Source organism: Crotalus tigris, unplaced genomic scaffold, assembly GCF_016545835.1.
Source record: "Crotalus tigris isolate CLP2741 ecotype Arizona unplaced genomic scaffold, ASM1654583v1 scf7180000018486.1709376, whole genome shotgun sequence".
Classification (NCBI taxonomy): domain Eukaryota; kingdom Metazoa; phylum Chordata; class Lepidosauria; order Squamata; family Viperidae; genus Crotalus; species Crotalus tigris.
In genome coordinates this window covers 1,238,059-1,258,728 of record NW_024097034.1, presented here as the reverse complement: position 1 = coordinate 1,258,728, position 20,670 = coordinate 1,238,059, and the positions used below count along the sequence as shown (strand labels likewise).

The 20,670-nt window shown below is 37.2% G+C and overlaps 1 protein-coding gene across 1 annotated transcript in view; it reads left to right on the top strand.

Moving 5' to 3' along the window:
• The window catches only part of MAP3K21 (mitogen-activated protein kinase kinase kinase 21), a 48,893-nt gene that overhangs the window by 8,646 nt on the left and 19,577 nt on the right, over positions 1 to 20,670 (top strand). Inside the window, exons 2-4 of the mRNA XM_039353027.1 lie at positions 13,312 to 13,492; positions 17,192 to 17,340; positions 18,418 to 18,593. Of these exons, the coding sequence (XP_039208961.1) occupies positions 13,312 to 13,492; positions 17,192 to 17,340; positions 18,418 to 18,593 (506 nt within the window). The remainder of the gene's footprint in view (positions 1 to 13,311; positions 13,493 to 17,191; positions 17,341 to 18,417; positions 18,594 to 20,670) is intronic.

Genomic DNA, 20,670 nt, shown 5'->3' with positions numbered 1-20,670 from the left:
CATTTCAATTATTCTTTTCATAAAAATAATGTTTTCTGTGCAATCTTACTACATAGTAATCACATCTCAGAGACATAGGTTTAGTTTTTAGACAATACATGCCAACATTATAATTCTCATTTCTTTTTTCACATCAGAGTTCATTAAATAATTGTGTGGCAAGTCATTTTATTTAGTAACAAAACAAATATGTAGTTGTTAAATCATTAGGAGGTGAACCAGCTCCAATTCAATTAATCATGGATGTCAGAAAACATTTTTGTCATGTTGTGCTAGGACAATCATCACCACAATCACCAAACAGGATTTTAAGAACTGTATGAATATAACTTGTCTGTTCTGGTTAGCCTTTGCTTAACAAACAACCCAAGCTAAACCAGCAACAGGAAGGACCATGTCTTCTGAATTGTCAAGTATAAGCCAGCTGGATTGATGCAAAGCAATAGAGGGTGGGATAGAAATATTATAAAAAGTTATCAGAGATAAAAATTAAATTGGCAATTTCAGTGATGTCAACCTTTGGAATTTTAAATACTGGATGGTTTATACAGAAGAACAAGGTGTTCTTCCATTTTGTCTGGACATAAAATACAAGTTCCCCTGCTTTTCCAAGTAATTGTTATTAAATTGGAATGCATGCCACTTATTGTTAGCTTTAAAGCAGCATATAAGCCAAACAAATACATACATTTTCAATTTAAAATGAATTACATATAGAAAGAAAAAAAAAGTCTCTGAATATTGTCAGAAGAGGTACTGTTGTAACAGAAAAGATGCTTATCCTTTAATGGTACCCCTTGACTTGCAATCATTTGTTTAGTGACCATCTGAAGCTACAAAGGCCCTGAAAAAGTGATGTACGACCGATTTTCACACTTATGGCCAGTGCAGCATCCCCACGATCACGTGATCAAAATCACTTGGCAACTGTCATGTGTTTATGACAGTTGCACTGTCCCTGGGTCATGTGATCACCGTTTGTAACCTTCCCAGCAAGCAAAGTCAATGGGGGAAGGCCACATTCGTTTAACAACCACACGATTCACTTAACAGTTGCAGTGATTTGCTTAACAGCTATGACAACAATGGTCACAAAATGGGTCAAAACTTGCTTAACAACTGCCTTGCTTAGCAATGGAAAATTTGGACTCCATTGTGATCGTAAGTCGAGGACTGCTTTTATTTCTGTATAAAAATAAGTAATATACATACATTTTACTGGTTTTGTACTTCTCATTGTCATATGCACTGACAAAAAGGGAAACTGTAAAGCCTATTGTTTTACTTTAACTACATTAAAATGAAAATTCAGTAATACATCCACCAAGCTTTTATTCAGAAGGTTAAGAGAAGTACAACGTTACGCATAAGGGAACGTGCATTTCTTTAAAACAGCACGGCTAGAATATTTAGTAATCCAGACAGGCTGCAAGTGCAGGCACGCCCTCTTCAGTATCTTCAAAGAAGGAGCAATTTTACAAGATGCTGTTTTATTCAAGCTACCAGGCATTGTATTTCTTTAGTGCTGTTTGCACTTTCTGCACAGGCTTGTCATATCCACAGTAACAGGAACTTTATTAAACTGTTCGTGGGTGAGATCCCTTTCACAGTTTGCAGCAACGATAGGTTTGTTTCTTCTACAACTCATGGTGGGCAACCTGAATACTGTACATTTCCTGAGAACTGAATGAATATATTCTGCTCACTTTTCATTTCACCTTCTGCACCTGGCCCTCTCCAAACCCTCACACCTCATGCACAAGTCCAAAATGTACATTTTTTTTGACTTTGCCTTTTTAAGGATAAGCATTAAGAGCCTGGTAAATGTATGCACTCTATGCCTGACGTGCAGAGTAGGACTGACTAGATCAGGGGTCTTCAAACTTGGCCCTTTTATATCTTGTGGACTTCAACTCCCAGAATTCCTCAGCCAGCATGCCTGGCTGAGGAATTCTGGGAGTTGAAGTCCACAAGACATAAAAGGGCCAAGTTTGAAGACCCCTGGACTAGATCTATTATTCCCTGATTTCCCTATGCTGCCTAAATAAAACTTAGACTGTTTTGTTTGAGTTTTTACTGACATTTTGCATATTTGAGTTTTCACCTACTTTAAGATACAAAAACGTAAAAGAAAGAAAATACGGTGATACCTGGATACTCGTCATTAATTGGTTCCAGGAGGCACGAAGAGTACCAAACAAATTTTTCCTATAAGGAATAATATAAATAAATTTAAAGTGTTCCCAAACCAAAGGCAACGTACATTGCTAAGGCAAAATGTAAAAAAAAGGATAGGACAGTATATCATGACTTTACATGAGAAATAAACATAAAAATTAATAAATACTTAGATTAAATAAAATAAAACTTCACTTTACCTGCACTGATGAGGAAAAAAAGCACAAAAATAAACAAAATGACCACAGAAACTAAGATAAGACCGCAAGGGGATGACCACAGGGCAAGAGTTACCAGGTGACTAACACATGACCCTTTGTTTTGACTGGAAAGAGTAGTGAATTACGAGGCAATCGACACCGACAATTTCTAGCTTGTGTGTCGAGGACCAAACAAATGACAAGTACCAGGACAAAATTTACCCATTAAAATGTGTCAAATACCAAATTCAACAAGTCTCAAAGCAGTCAAGTACCAAGGTATGACTGTATACAAGAAATTGAAACAAACAATAAGAGAAACAGAAAGCAAAGAAGAAAAATCAAAAATATGTTATCAGATGTATAGAAAACAACTCTGTTTTTAAACGCAACATTAAACATAGACCACATGAGGTAATAAGAGAACCAATTTGGTGTAAGTGTTAAGATAACAGGCTGGAAACTGAAAGACTATGAGTTCTAGTCCTGCTTTAGGCATAAAGCCAGCAGGGTAACATTGGGCCAGTCACTGTCTCTCAACCTTAAAATGAAGGCAAAGGCAAACCACTTCTAAAATGTTTCCAAAAACAAAAACTATGGGACAGAAACATCAAATTGACTAAAGCAGCTTCATATAAAGAAAATTTATATAAAATGTTTTACAGATGGCACATGACATCAGTAAGGTTAGTGAAAATGTTTAAAAATGTTTTGAATAACTGTTGGACGTGTAAACAAAAACCAGGCACTTATTATCACATCTGGTGGGTGTGCTCTAATGCCGTGGTGGCGAACCTATGGCACGCATGCCACAGGTGGCACGCAGAGCCTCTCTGTGGGCACACGTGCTGATGCTCCAGTCCTAGGCCTTCAGCTGGGTTTTATAAAACCTTTTCATTTTAGGCCTCTGCCGCCGTGTGCAAAAAAAAAAAAAAAAAAAGGTTCAATCAATCAATTTCAACTTCTTGCGGGGAAAAAAAAAGATCCCGCAAAGTTGGAATTGATTGATTGAACTTTTTAGTCCCACCCAGTCTGCCATTACCACTGCAGCTATGCTCACTCAATGGTCCATGCCCACCCAATGGGCCACACCCACCGGCACCCAATGATATATAAGTGGGTTTTGGGTTGAAGTTTGGGCACTCAGTCTCTAAAAGGTTTGCCATCACTACGGCCTAGTGCAAAGAAATTCTGGCGTAAGATTCATATATGGCTGGAAAAGATAACTAAAATCTTTTTAGTTATGAAGAGCCGAGGTGGCGCAGCAGTTAGAGTGCAGTACTGCAGGCCACTTTAGCTGACTGTGTTCAGCAGGTCAGCGGTTCAAATCTCACCGGCTCAAGGTTGACTCAGCCTTCCATCCTTCCGAGGTAGGTAAAATGAGGACCCAGATTGTTGGGGGCAATGTAAATATATATATACATTGCTTACTGGTGTACACCGCTTAGAGAGTGCTTTCACTTAAAGCGGTATATAAATCTCATAAATAAATAAATAAATACATAATAGAATTTAGGCCAGAATTGTTTCTGCTAGGAATATAAGGATCTCATTATGGGAAAGAGAACGAGTATTTAATATTACATATATCGACAGCTGCGAAAATAGCATTTGCCCAATACTTGAAAAATGAAGATATACCACCCGATGAGATTATAATTAGGAAAATTTTAGAATGTGCAGAAATTAGAGATTAAAGAGAAAGAGGACTCAGTTTATTATAAAACATGGGAAAACTTTTATCAATGGTTAGCAAAATGAGATAATGAAATGGAAAATTTATTAAGATGATTGATTTTTCCTTTTTCTTTTGATTAATCGATATGCTTTATAATTCTGTTATTTTTGTTGACTACAGTTACTGATCATTATATTAGCCCTGTGGAATACTTGTATCCGGATGTAGTTTGCTTGCTAAAGCATGAAATATTTTTCATTGTTGTACCCATTTCCACCCTAAATCCTCCCTTGAACTCCCCCCTGAACCCCACCTCTCATAATGACCCTCGCTTTTCCCTACCCTGAAAAAACTTAATAAAATATATAATAAAAATAAAATAAAATAAAATGTTGCCAAGAAAATTGTAGGGATTAGTCCAGACAATTTGTCGGTAGTTAGCATTGACTTAAATTGCAGAAAATAATAACAACAAAGCTTCCCAGAGTCAGTTTTCAGAGTGAAACCGGCAGCGTATAAATTTAATGAATAAATAAATAAGATGAGACATGGAGCCATGTTGATCAATCTTTCTATTACATTGATAAGCAGCCAATTCATAAGCAGTGATTTCAGTGCAAGACTGTAAGTCTGAGATGGTACTGTCTTTGCATTCATAATAGGTTGTTTTTGTTTTGCTGTATTCCTTGCTTGATGTAAAATCCAAGTTTTTCATACATTGATCCAGGAGGAGGGTCTTCTCTGCTGTTGCTCCTGCCCTCTGGAACACCTAGCCCACCCCCCAATGTGAGGTTGGCCCCAACCTTCCTATCCTCTCATAAGGGTCTAAAGACCTGGCTCTGCCAGTTGGCCTGGGGCCCCACAGAAACGGCACAGTGGGAGTTGGTTATCAGGTATCAACAGATCCCCCCTCCCTCCACTCCCCCCTCATCCTCCCCATGTGTTCTTAGATTTTAATGTTTGATTTTAATTATTTATGTTTTAATTGTATATGTATAGACATATTTTTATGACTGTAAGCCGCCTAGAGTTACCCTATAGTAAATAAAATAATGAGAGAGGGAGAGGGAGAGGGGGAGGGGGGAGGGAGAGAGGGAGAGGGAGAGAGAGAGTTCTGTAAGAATCTTAATCATTGATGACTTTGTCCAATAAGGTTTTTACAGGGGCACAACTTTGCTGGTCTTAAGTTCCAAACATAAATATTGCCCAAAATAAATGTTAATATAAATAATGCTTCAATTTTAGAACTAAGTTTTCTTTCTTTATAAGCAACTCGGGGTTTGCTGGGAAATCAAACACATACAGTATTCTGATAACAGAACTCCAAAGTGTATAGGTAAGAGGCTCTTCCCTTAGCTAATTTGGGAGCTTGCATTCAATCAGTGGCAGACATGCCAATATTGGCAGAACAGCTTTGCTTTGTTCTTTTTTTCACTGCTAATGAAATGTTTGTTTTTGCAGGTGTGCTTTTAACTCAAGCCTGATAAGCCAGCCTTTTTTTTTTTGCTTCCTCCAAAACATTGCAGCAGCCATGGCTTGAGTTCTGTAACTTGTTATTCAAGAAATGAAACAACTTGGAAACATTCTGTATAAGGCTATTGTTAATAACTTAACTTTTCAGGGAGTCAACTTGTAACACGGTCATCAAGACTTACTTTAATCAAAGGCACAAACAAGGAGTGCCACCCTTCAAGTATGTCAGTTGATCTTAACCAGTGGGACATGAGTTAATTGTAATTCATACTTTATTAACAAAGTATGTCAAATTACTAATTTTGGATGCTTTTTCTGTAAAGTCTGAACTGCAAAAAAGGGTAGCTCATATACCATCTATTCTGAGCAAGGGACTTCTGAAAATGACAAAACACATCTTTCTGTAGTCTAATTGAGAAAGTCTTTGATTTACCAAAATCTATGTCACAAATCCAATTAAATGAGGGTATTTTTTTTTAATTTTAACAACCTGTTGTATTTCTAACCCACACCTATTTGATGTTCCATAATAAACCTTACTAAAGATTAGGTAGATTTCTAAAAATATGACTAGACATGTTTTAGAAGACTTATTAGACTGTGATTTGAGAGGTGGTTGAACACACCCTATTTGTAAAGCACGTGCTTTTAAAATAGGATTAGTTTTCTTTGACAATTGTAGATTTTAAATGGTGGTAAACATGGCTTCAGTGAGGAATAGCCTTGAATGTAAGCCATAGCTAGAGTAAATATTTGGGTAGAAATTATTGACAAATTTTGTTAAGTCTAGATATGAAGCTGACCAGAGGTTTGCAGGAAGGACAACAAAACCAAACGTATTTTCTACATTATGCCTTCTGAAGATTTACGCTAGTCATGTACTTATTATTTTAAAAATATTTCTAATACCGGTATTTACAATTTTAAATGGTGTATAGTATTCAAGCACTCTACCTTACTTCCCTTTTGTGAATGGTGTATCTTTTATGCTTCCTCTTCAGTTATGTAGTTATCTTTATGATGTGGAAGGGATGAAATCCAACGTTATCCATCAGCAGAAGTAGGAAAATCCTACTTGGCAGAATCAGGAAAAGTTAAAACACTTTAATTAATTGTTAGTTTGTATATTGAAACTGTAAAATTTTTAAATGTAATGTAGGCTAGTTTGAAAGAAATAAACAATGTTTATAACAATTGTGCATAGTGTAATAATAGACATCTAGTTGTAGTAAGACAACTGAGATTAGTAGTTTGGCTCTTTTTGATAATGAATAGTAATCTTAAAACTGTGCTATTGTTGCCAATAGTCTTCAAGCCCAAGTGCTGCTGATTATGATTAAATCTCTTTATGGCAGTGGGATATGTCAGAAATGAATTTGCCTATCAGCACTGTCATGGAGGGGTGTTTTGGGGATCCCTCTCCCCAAAGATATATGGATTTTGATGGATTTATTAATGGGGCCAATCATGTCTACTGATTTGAAGTTTGAATTTTGTTGATTGTATAGATTTCTTTTTATTCACCCAAAATCCATTGGAATTTAGGACAGGTTATAATTACGGTTAATAAATAGAATAAGTGTGAGAGAAAGTTTGAAGAAAATTCTGCTAATAAATCTATTTCTTGATTTTCTGGTTTAGTGGGTGTGTACTTATACAGCGGAGAGGAACAGAAATGTCTGCACTTATCAATCGATAAGGAGCAGAATTAGCAGTTCTCTGACTAATCAAAGGTTGTATGCAAATGAGAGTCAGCATGATGGAGTGATTGTGAAATGGATTGGCTCTGGAGAGACCTGTGTTCAAGCCCTTAGACACAGTTCTGTGTGTGACTTTTGGCCAGTCACTCTCTCAGTCCAACCTATTTCACTGGATTGTTATGGTGTAAATAGTAGGAGGACGTGTTCTGTATGCCAACTTGTACACTTGAAGGAAAGGTGGGAGATAACTATAAATGAATACATTTATACATCGATAAATGGAATAGGCCAAATGATTTACTGAGTTGAAATACAAAAGCTTCCTAAATTCTGACAGCCAAAATATTCTTTAATTGTTCATGGGGAAGATCGAGGTTTCAGTTAATTTAGCTTTTCAAATTTTTTATTTGGCTTGGCAATGCCCATATGAAAGCATTACATTTCAAAAGTGCAATGGTGTGATAATTTACAACTGTTATAAATAAATGATACATAAATAAATAATAGTAAATACTATTATAAAAATAAAAAAAATAATATAAATTGGGAAAAAGTAAGGAAGTAGGAGCAAAAATATGTGAATATAGAAGAGATAAGAGGAGTGGGGAAGAAAAAGCTTGTATTTAGTTTTGCCAATTGGGGCCATAAATATCTCCATTATGACTTTAGTTCAATCACTTAGCACTTTATTGTAAGATGGGGAAAAGGTGATTAGGTTATCGGACTTACCCATGTCAAATGCAGCATTTCCTGGTAGCAGTAATGATGTGATATTGGTGACTTTTGCCACATTTTGGTCAAATATGCCAGAAGCACAACAAAACTCAATAGCATGCTCATGCAAACTAAGATGCCTGAACCAAAGACTATCTTGCAAGCCAACATACAGTTTCCTGTACCCCACCTAGGAAGCACATGCACCTGAAATAAATAAATAAACACTCATTTTTAAGTATTGAAAATTTCATTGTTCCTAAATTACTTGGACCAAATTATTTAATTCCTGCTTGAAATTTGCTTAAGACTCATCTTAAAGGAAAGTGTACTGTAGCCTTCCTGAGCGTTGTGCTTCTGATTTTGAAAAACAGCATTCCTAACTTTGCGGAGTCTGGCATGAGTTAGTTTTTATAGATGATTTTCTTCTATCCTGACCACTGTTCAGAATCGGATCCAAATTCTATTAGTATTATTTAGGAAAAAAACTATTTGCTTAAGTGAAATCAGGAAAAATACAGATTTTCACTTGAATTCACTTTTTATCTTGTCAAATCAGGTTTTTATCCAATAATATTTGTTATCATGTGGAACTCAGATGTGGCTTTTTTGGTTTATCTGGTGTACTAGTATGAATCAATTCTCAAAGATGGGTAGGAACTGAAGTCTATAAATTAAATTTAGTAGAAAGTCAAAGGAAAAGCAAGTCAGGTCAGACCTTGGAATACAGCAAAGGTCTCCAACCTTTTGGGCACCAGGGACCGGTTCCGTGGAGAATGGTTTTTCCACAGAGCAGAGTGAGTGTGGTTTTGTGTGCTGCCTGCATCCCATGGATGGGGCTTTGCTTGTTTGTGCGGACCGGTTGCTGGCATGCTGCGGTCCACTACTAGCCTATGGACTGGGGACCCCGGCAATACAGTATAACATGAAAATCTTTCCATATCAAGACTGTAGTGAAGTGTACTGCTAATGTGAAGCAGCAGTGATCTGCGGAACCCTAATAATCCAACATACTGATAGTAGTGTAAAATTGCCTTGCTTGTAGGGATGAACTGATGGGAAGCATGAATCATGGCGATATGTTTTAAGACCAAAACATGAGGAGAAACAGCTAATAAAAAGCATTACTATATTGTCACTTAATGCAGGTTTGGGGTTATTGAGTCTTTCAGTATTGGACATCTAAAGATTCCAGATTTCTCTGTATTATGTGTACATATCTAGTGAAAAAAACTAAAACTCAGCTTCCAAGGCCACGGAGGAGTGGAGTATAATGCATTTCTATTAACACATTTAATGTGTATCCCCTATAACAGTGGTGGCGAACCTTTTAGAGACCGAGTGCCCAAACTGCAACCCAAAACCCACTTATGTATCGTCAGGTGCTGGGTGGGTGTGGCCTGCTGGATGGGTGTGGCCCGCTGGGTGGATGTGGCTTCTGCCGCCTGGATCTATGCCTCCAGAGCGATTTCGTGCCCCCACACGGCCGAGAGCGAGCAAGAGCACAGGCGCATGTGGAGAGGCAGAGGGGAGCAGCCTGGCCCCACCTCCCTCTGGGGCGATGGCACGCGTGCTGACTGGGCTGGCTCCATGTGCCGCCTGTGGCACATATGCCATAGATTCGCCACCACAGCCCTATCATAAGGCATTTGAGAAATTTCCCACTGTATTTACATGGCTAGGAATAAAGATAGAGGATACAATATGAGATCATTTTCTACATGCATAGTGAACATGGCTTCTGCAAATCTTTAATAGCAGCTCTGCTTTGAGTCACTTGGCCAGGATGGAAGGAGAACTGGGCTTAAGTACCAGTATGGAAGAATCAGACATATTGCAAGCTACTGGCCAACTGCTTCTCCCATTTAGGATTTTTTTTTCCTGGCTGGATATAGCTCATTTCAGACTCAGACTTTCTTTTGCCAACTCCTAACCATGTGCCAAATTGGTCCCATTCTGTTCTTGATGGATGAGTAGGAACTGTTGCTCAGATCCAGTTTTAGTTTATTTTGTTCCATCCAGATAATTTCCAGGTATTGGGACAGGACAATAACAGCATCTTCTGTCTGTCCCAGAATGGTGATGTATAGTTGGATACCATCAGCATACTGTTGCTAAGAGATCAGTCTTGTAGCATTGGGAAGACTGATGTTTGACCCTATATATATAGTGGATTGGAGATCTGATGTTCCTTGTGAGTGAAGAACATTTTGCTTATAGACATAAGATTGTGCAAGGATGACTAAAGAAAAATGGGCCAATAAGGAATAAAGGGAAAAAAAACAACAACAATGCCATACCCTGGACCAGTGGATAACCTGGAGCAAGAACTTCACGTTGACATTAAAGAGCAGCAGGAAAAATACCAAACCCTGTTCCCACCTTCCCCAAAGGAGTAGCTGTGTCACCAACCTCTCTACTCCCTGTATCATGTAGAAATGTCAGTTAAAGAAAGAATGAAATAATTGTGATACAAGACCTCTTTTAGCTGGTCCAGAGGGATAACATGGTTGATGGTACTGAAAGCCACTGAGAATCCGCTTTTATTCATGAAGCAACAAACTTGAACTTTGACTGAAGCAGGCCCAGATAGCCTTCTATCTCTAGACTTCTCCATGGCTGTCAATGACCACAATCTTCATAACCTTTATCATGAAAAGAAAAGTTAGAGACAGAGTTATAGGTATTTATTAAGGACTATTGGGTTCAGGTAGGGCTTCTGAAAATAAAGATATTACCACAGCCTATTTTAAGGTTGCTGGCAACACCTTTTCATGACTCAAGGCATTGATAATTTTCTGGAGCAATTTTATCCCCTTTCATACTTCAAAGTAGACAGGAAGGGAATGACCCAAGTTCTAAGTGTAAAAAGCTTATTGTCTTTTTAAGAGGCCAAATTAAATTCCATTTTATTCATGTTTAGAAAGAACAATTATTCTTGCAGCACATAGAGATTTTTAGATTTGTTGTAGAGTTGTAGCAGATTTGGGTGGCCTACAAATAAATAATTAAACACATGGAATCTAATCCAAAACCATAGAAAATGTGATTTTTTTTAAAAAAAAAGTGCCAGAGGACATACTGTTAATTTTAATGTAATAGATTAACATGTCTGATCTTTGTGCCAAGAGCAGTGGAATTTAGTTGGCTTTATGATTCTGAATAGACAACAACAGAATAAAAGGAAAAAGAATTGAAATTCTTGACAATTGAGAAGGAAGCGTTCTAACCTTATCAGTGATACAGTATTATCTTGTGTCCTTTTTCTCCCAATAAGCTTCCTCCCCAAGGCCAGTTTCAATGCAGATAATCAGGTTAAAGATATCTACTTCCACAGTGAGCATATCATTTTGTATTTTGTACTTTGCATGCTGCATTTTTAGTACTGGGGGGTAGCGATTACCAACGGTTGTATTATTGGATAACAATTCATTTGCCTGAAATGGATCTCTAGGAACAATGTACATTGTCAGTCATCTGTAGTCTTCTCTTCTCTGGACAAACCAAGATGTAAAGCTGATAAAATTTAAAACTAGTAAGATTTAAAACTGGTAATATTTGGAAAGGTGCAATGTAACTTGTCACACACTCAGGCACTAAATAGATTTTAAACTCATTGAATTCAATGAAGCTTACACAGGTGCAGCCTGTTTTTACGTTGATTTTACAAATTTAAATACCTAAAAGGTTAATAAGCTTGATGTAAGGTTGAATTATGATAAAGCAAACTGCAGCCCTTTTTGAAGAGATGCCTTTCTCCTCCTTAGACCCTGCGAAATCAAATCTGTTCCATATTTTGGGACTCCTTAGAACAGATGTTAAAATGCCTGGATACTGCAGAGGAAATGGAAGCTTTCTTTTTTTCTTGGTACCATCCCCTGAACTGACCGATTGAAGTCAACCCTAATTTTAGTTCTGATAAAAAAGAACTTTTGTGTCTTCAAATTGGACTGAAAGTTTTGCAAACAGATCAGGTTCATCCAGTCACTTGTGGAATTGGTTGTCAAGTTGTATTTATTTTATGATTTGTGAGTAAAGCAACTTTCAGATTCTGTGTATGCTCGTATGTTTCTGTGTGTATATATACACTGAATTTCAGCTATGTATAGTTGAGTGCACAGAATCAGTCCAAGTTGTAAAGGTCACTGGTTTTGATATGAAGCTAATGGGAAGCAAATATCTGTAGGAGTGCAAGAGGGATGGCCTCCTACAGGTTGCTAAGCAACAGACCACAAGAATTTGTTCCATCATAAGGCCATGTCACCTCTTCAGTTTGTTTATGTCAAGCACTCCACCACCCGGGTATGATAAACGAAGGTAAGGTGGGGAAAATGTAGCATGTCTGTAGCAATTGTAATTCTCCATTCTGCTTGTGGTAGATAAGTGGCCTTGCATCTGTGCTCTTTTTGTCACTCCTCCCTCAGGGGAAAAAAAAGGAAAGAAAGTAGAAGACTGGCTGGCTGCCAATTATCACCTTTCCAAATCAGATTGTGTTTGGTTTCGGTTAGACTGCCTGGCTGACATGGAATTTGTGGAATTCCACTTTGCATCTGTGGAATTTAGAACAAAACCTCTTTCATTAAAGTACAAAGGCCATCATGTTCAAATCATTACCTTTATGGCATGCTCTTGGAACTAATTATTGCCAACTTGGGCACTGAGTTTCATTAAACTTTCTTTGGTATTTGATTTGTGCTTCAAAACAGGTTGATAATATGCACCACTTTTTCAGAAATAGTAAAATATTAAACATGCCTTACAGTTAGAAAGATGAGAGGGCATCAGCCTTTCGCTTGAATTCATTCCATGGCCAGAACTACTTTAACTAGTTACTGCTTAATAGCGTGTTGCAGTATAGATTACCCAGAAAAAAACACCTTAATCTCAATTTACTATCTGTAAACCAGACTTTGACCTGTGTCTATCTCAAGTGTTCTTGAACACAGTTGCTGCCATTAGCAACAATAGTATATAAACTAAATGTAAAATGTGTATGAATTAGTCAGGAATAATATGCCAGTTTGTGACGTTTGGTTCCTCATTCTATAAACCTGGTTTCCCATTTTGTGAACAAGTTTCAGTGATTTTCATTTCGAATCATCGGAGAAAGAACAATATAAGGCAACTCGTATATTTTTTCTCTAACTTCTGACTGAACAATGCCACTCTGTTTACATGGCTCTATAATTCAGGCTTACAGCATTAGAGATAGCATTGTAGCTGAAGGAAGAATCTGAAGATATAAGTCATTGTAGTGATAAATACATTTTAAATCAAAATTATATATTGAGGTTTCAAATAAGAGAGATAGATTATGCTTACATGGACTTTGTTAATACAACTGATAATGAAAACATGTCTTTTACAGTACTGTTGCTTGAGAGGATAGAAAATGATGACATCCACAACAAAACTCTGAAAATCACAGATTTTGGCTTGGCAAGAGAGTGGCACCGAACAACCAAAATGAGTACTGCAGGAACCTATGCATGGATGGCTCCTGAGGTCATTAAATCATCCATGTTTTCTAAAGGAAGTGACCTTTGGAGGTAAAGTGTTTAAATGACTTCTGTATAACTAAATAAAATTTGAACCAACCTTATGTTCAATGGTTTTCTTCTAATATGCATGCAAAATAACCTTAATGGTTCTATTTTTTTATTGATAGTTTTTTTTAAAACAAAATAAGAGATGCTTAATTTTTAGATTTAAACAATAATTACATAGTGCTTTTAAACCATAAAGGATTTCAAAGCAGTTCAGAGTTTGTGAACTCTAAAGCTTCTTCCTTCCGTTATGTATTTAAGATGGACAGTGATTAATATTTATATGTTACTTATATGTAAGGATGTAGATCTATACATATGTTGTATATAGTATGTTTAAATGTGTGTTGTGTATGTGTACACTTTGAGAGCCAGCAACTAAATTTCATTTTTAATGTGTGCCATTGTGCCCACAGTAAAAAATGACAATAAAGGTTATCTAATCTAATCTAACCTAATCTAATCTAATAAACAGGTTCTGAAACATACACAATTCTAAATGTGGAATTTTATCCATTACTCTGTGGATTCTTTGAGAGGAAAAGGGAATTTTGTGGGTCCAGTAATTCACAAAACCCAAGTGTTTAGTAACAGTTTTTTTTTTACTCTATAACTATTGCATGTGGAGAAAAGTACACGTGGTTCTTAGCCATAGGACTGATGGAGACAGTAGTGAGTTTGAACATCACACTAAGGTTTAATGTAAATTGATTCACTGTTTTCTACACAATATGCTTAAATAAACCATAGCTTAGCACATAGTGCAAAGGCCCCCTCCTCCTTCCCATTTTTTTGCTGGAAGATGAGAAGGCATATCTGGAAAGACAGATCTTCAGAGAGCTTTCTGCCAGGCCGATAGTATTCTAAAAGTTATCTAATATGCTGTTTAATTAAATGTATGCTGTAATAAATCTGATACTCATTTATTAATAAAGGTGAGTTGAAATAGCTCTAAAGACTTAATAACTAGTGACAAGACAATATGAATACCATTATTCAAGAGTAACATTTTATTCCAAATTTATACCAATTTTAATTATGAAGAGTAAGCCACTTTGTCAGGTTCTCTGGTTTGAGCAGTTATTCTGTCTTGGCTTCCTAGTTTGGATACATTACTCCCAATTTTCAAGTTTTATACGCTGGATCAGAGACAATGTCAAATCCATGTTAAAAAAAAGCAAAAGAAACATAGGGTTTATATATTCTTGTAGTACAATTGCAAAGAGCCCTTCTAAGGCTTTATCTTCTACTGCAGGCATCTTCAAACTTGGGCCTTTTATGACTTGTGGACTTCAACTCCCAGAATTCCTTAGCTAGGCACGCTGGCTGAGGAATTCTGGGAGTTGAAGTCCACAAGTCATAAAAGGCCCAAGTTTGAAGACCCCTGTTTTACTGCATATTACCATACTTGCCATGTTATGCAAACCAAGTGCTTAATGGAAATAAGCTAATGTCAAAAAAGGTTAAACTATTATTTGTTTAATTGTGATTTGTTAAATCACAATTGTCTTATTTGTCCAATTCCTAGTTTATATCTTCTCTAATGCTACACCTTTGTGAATTGGTTAGAAATATGAGTAGAGCACAAAAATCAGCAAGAGGTCAGCCAGGAATGCACAAACTCTGTGGCTCCAAGCAGTCCTCACTGACCTCTAGCTGCTCATCCAGCTAGTCCAAAAGAAAGCAAATCCTATTCTGTGGCCTTGCAAAGTATGTATTACACTTCACACACAAAACTAAGTTTTTTCCCTCTAAAGTTTGAAGCTTTTAAAATTCATAACACTCTGACTAATCTGAAATGAAAGCAAAACCTTCTGAATGCCACTCAGCTATGCTAGTAGCCAGCAAGGAGAAGCACCTAAGCCCAAAGTTTGCATGTACATGCTTGTAATTCTAAGCCATGATTTAGTATAACATCTAAAAGCAGCCACGAGAGACATCAAGTCTACCCAGAACACAGAGATTATTTTGTAGACAGAGTCTATATAGCTTCAAGCTCCTCTACAAAGCCTCATGGGTCAGTTTTTCTTTCCTTAAAACAGAAGAAAGTGAAAGCTGATAATTAAAAACTCCAGATTCCCTTTGTGTTTCTTTGCTCCTCTTATTTCTGCTCTGCACCCTTGATTATTATTTTCCCTGAAGCAAGAAAACGCAGAAGCCCTTTTCTTATTTTATCCTCAGCATTCTTTGATCTTTAAAAAGAGGAAAAAATATTGCATGCACATGTTTATTCTTATCTTGTCACTTACTAAACTTATATCTTTTTTCTTATGCATTCCACCATAGGAAATTTCTTAAACGTTTCTACGCATCCATTTGCTTAGGAACAATATCATTTAATTCTTTTTGAAGGTGCATCAAAATATTCTTAATACTGTAGCCTGAGTTGCGTATGGAAAGGAGTCGTTGCCATTGGCTCACTTTCCGTATAGTTACAATGCAGGAAGATAATCTGTCATTTTTCCTAAACAATTTAATTGCAGGCCCCAGTTACCTTCTGTTGTCATGCCATTTGAGAGTGAATTTCTTTTGAGGCTTTGCTAATACCTTGACATTACTTTTGATTCTTGAATATTTGCTATTCCTGCTTTTTTTTCACCTTGCATTTTCTTAAGTAATTATGCAAAGTAAATATAGAAAGATGGAACTTGATTTCTGCTTAGTAAGGCCTATAAGGGAGAATCTGGTTGTGCTGTCTGATATGCCCTTCCCCCACAGTGAATTGATAGTATACTGGCACTTAACTGGAGATGAAGCCTGTGTACATCTCCCATAATCCCTGAACCTTTTTGCTAAATCAACAAAGGAAATACTAAGCCTGATTTCTTGTTTAAGGAAGGGGAGTAATGGTTACATGGTGATATGTGCTGAAGCCTCCCATTTACATACAGATAAAGCAAGGCAGAATGGGTGCCATTTGCTACATGTTACATTCATTGTTAGTCTTTCTATACAATGCTTCAAATCACTCCTAATGCTAATGACATTTACTAAACTCTGTCACTTCAACTCTGAAAACATTTCATTTTCCATCCTTATGGGTTGATCAGCTGAAATACATTTTTGTGAAGAAAATTAACCAATTTCCCTCAAGCTCAAGAGCATTTTGGAAACCAGTTTTACAAAAAGGCCCCATCTAACACTATAAGATCATCAAGCCTGGTGTAAAAGACGTGATAATTTGTTTCCTTTTGCAACTGAAGAATAACTAAATTTCAATAAACTTCAGATCAAGTTTTAGAACAACAGTGAAATACAAATGTTGGTGTATATTATTCTGGCTGAAAATCTTGGGGGAGGAATAATTTAATTGTCTGCATAATAAAACTTTCTGGATTCAAATATCCTGGAGGTTTAGTGTGTTTCATTTTGCTGCAAAAGTGTATAGTATCAAATCTACTTTTGGGAGGATGCAGAACATTGCCATGGCGCAGTTATAGCGCATTCTTCCTCAGCTTGATGCTTGTAAGATATATTGGAGTTCAACTTTCTTTAAACAGAAGCATGGAAGTTAGGGATTACGGGAAGACCAACATATTCCAATGGCCCCAGATGGGGGAAGGCAGATGCTCTCTTTCTGGATTTTATTTTCTCCCCCCTACTAGAGTACTTTCTAGGCAGACTGCTGTCCTTCCCTACCTTTAGGAAATCATGTGTTAGCATTAAACAAGCACAATTAATTGTTTGCAAATTTATTTATAGTTATGGCGTATTGCTGTGGGAACTGCTTACAGGAGAGGTTCCTTACCGTGGCATTGATGGTCTTGCTGTGGCTTACGGCGTTGCTGTCAATAAGCTTACTTTGCCCATTCCATCCACCTGTCCTGAACCATTTGCTAAACTAATGAAAGGTACTTGTGCTGCTTATTAAGACAGCTGATGTAAGATTGCTTGCATGTTCTCTATAACATATGTGACTTTTAATGACAGTGTTTCATTTGGTACTAGGCTAGCTTCTATTCGGAGTCAGAAAACATTTTTCCATTCCACTGAAGTCCTGTACTAAATAATGCTTTAATATACTTGGTATATTAAATATGCGGTTCATTTTTTTTGAAAGTTACATTCATCTTTGGAAGTACTAGCTTGATTATCAGCCATACGAGGTGTAGCTTCAGTTAAAAGAGTGTGAACTATCTACCGTAAATGTTTCTTTGTGTTTCACCCAAGTTCCTTCAGTGAGGATTTGAATGGGTCCCCAGGACAATAGCCCGTATATTACGTTTGGTCTTATAGGAAATCAAAAGACCTTATCATTGGAGTGATAAAACTAGACAGTACATCAGTCACACCCTTTATCAGAATGTCACTCCTTTCGTCATTCCAACATATAAAAATAACTAAAAAGTGGCATTAAAATCATTCCTTAGAACAAGTCATGTGAGGGGAAAAAATGGAATTTTTGTTTTTTTTTTTAAAAAAAGCAGGTGCTTTGGCAGGACATGGGTACATGGGCTCAGTAGGTCTCATCATTCCCATTGCACACAGCACATGAGCTAATACTAATTACTGTTACTAATTTACTTTATATCCTGCCTTTCTGCTCAGAGACCTGTGTTGGATGTACCTATGTTCTGTTTGCCTTTCTGCTATCCCTTTTTGAAAGTGAAAGGATCACAGACATTTTGAAGATTGTGCTTATAACATTCCATGCATAATGCAAGTCATATGCTTCAGATGTAATACTCCAATCCTAGGTTTATACGTGACTACCTTTTGGAAACTGTTTTTCCATTGCAGTTTGTACGAGAACACATCAAGAAAGTTCTCTGTTGATTTTCATCAAATGTTCTGCATGAGAGAGAAAAGTATCTATTATTATTATTATTATTATTATTTTTTATTATTATTATTAATAATATTTCTGCAAGGTGGACTTAGAGTCAATTGGTCTTATTCTTCTGACAAATGTAATTGGTGAATTTCAGAGTGCTGGGCACAGGATCCCCATATTCGTCCATCATTTACTATGATTCTTGAGCAGCTGACTGCCATTGAGGGGGCTGTACAGACTGAGATGCCTCAAGAATCTTTCCATTCTATGCAAGATGACTGGAAACTAGAAATCCAGCAGATATTCGATGAAGTGAGAACCAAGGAAAAAGTGAGTGAATTCTAAAGTACATTGAGATTGTGGGACTATACTTGCTTAAATAAAGTTTGTATAATCATTGGGGAGAGGTGCAGTAGCTCAGCAGTTAAGAAGCTCAGTTTGTCAACCTCGGCTCAAGACCTGAGCACTGTGCAACAGGGTGAGCTCCTGTTACTTGCCCCAGCTCCTGCCAACCTAGCAGTTTGAAAGGATGCAGATGCATGTAATAATAATAATAATAATAATAATAATAATAATAACAACAACAACAACAACAACAACAACAACAACAACCACTTGAACACCATTGGCATTGACAAATTTGCTATTAGTCAATTGCAAAAGGCGGCCTTACTAGGAACTGCTTCCATCCTGTGACAATACCTGTAATACCATCAAACATCCACATCTGCCTATCCCAGGTCCTGGGTAAGGACTCGATAGGTAGACAAAATTCCAAATCCAGTCTGAACATCTGGCTGACTGTGCGATGATCCATAATAATAATAATAAAGTTGGAAGAGACTTTGGAGGTCATCTAGTCCAACCCCCTGCTCAGGCAGAAAACCCTATACCATTTCAGACAAATAGCTGTCCAGTCTCTTCTTAAAAACTTCCAATGTTGCAGCATTAACCGCTTCTGGAGGCAGGTTGTTCCACTGGTTAATTGTTCTAACTATCAAGAAGTTTCTCTTTAGTTCTAGGTTGCTTGTCTCCTTGATTAGTTTCCATCTATTGCTTCTTGCCGTGCCTTCAGGTGCTTTGGAGAATAGACTCCCTCTTTTTTGTGGCAGCCCCTGAGATATGGAACAGTGCTATCATGTCCCCCCTCATCCTTCTTTTCATTAAAGTAGACATACCCAATTCCAACAACCGTTCCTTATATGTTTTAGTCTCCAGTCCCCTAATCATCTTTGTTGCTCTTCTCTGTTCTCTTTCTAGATTCTCAACATCTTTTTCATATTATGGTGACCAAAATTGGATGCAATATTCCAAGTGTGGCCATTGTAAAGTGGTATTAATACTTCACGTGATCTTGAGTCTATCCCTCTGTTAATGCAGCCCAGCACTGTGTTGGTTTTTTTGGCAGCTGCACCACACTGCTGGCTCATATTTAAGTTATTGTCCACTAGGACTCTGAGATCCTTCTCACAGTTACTACTATTAAGCAAGGTATCACCTATACTATACCTGTACATTTGGTTTTTCTTGCCTAAATGTAGAACCTTACTTTTTTCACCATTGAATTTCATTTTGTTAGATAGTGCCCAGTGTTCTAGTCTGTCCAGATCCTCCTGTATCTTAAGCCTGTCTTCTGGAGTGTTGGCTATTCCTGCCAGCTTGGTGTCGTCTGCAAATTTGATGAGTTACCCATTTATCCCCTCATCCAAATCGTTGGTGAAGATGTTGAAGAGCATTGGGCCTAGAACAGAGCACTGGGGCACCCCACTATACACTTCCCTCCATGTAGATGCAGTTTCATTGAAGACCACATGCTGAGTACAGCCGGTCAGCCAGCTATGAATCTATCTGGTGGTGATGCTGTCTAAACCACATTTTTCTATCTTATCAAGTAATAGGTTGTGATCTACTTTATCAAATGCCTTACTGAAGTCCAAGTAAATTATATCCACAGCATTCCTCTGGTCCACTAATTTTGTCACTTGGTCAAAGAATGCAATAAGATTTGTCTGGCATGATCTGTTTTTGGCAAACCCAGGTTGGCTTTTAGTAATGACTTTGTTTGCCTCTAGGTGTTTGCTGATTCGTTGTTTGATTATCTTTTCCACAATCTTCCCAGATATTGAGGTCAGGCTGATAGGTCTGTAATTTCCTGGATCCATTTTTTCCCTTTTTTGAAGATGGGAACTACATCAGCTCTTTTCCAGTCCTCTGGTAGTTCCCCAGTGCTCCAGGATCTTTGAAAAATATAGTTCAGTTGTTCTGAGATCACATCTGCCAGTTCCTTGAGAACTTTGGGGTGTAATCCATCTGGTCCTGGTGATTTGAACTCATCTAGGCTGGACAGGTGCTCACTTATCATTTTCTTGCCTATCTTAACGTGTATTTCTATTTTGTTTTTTATGGC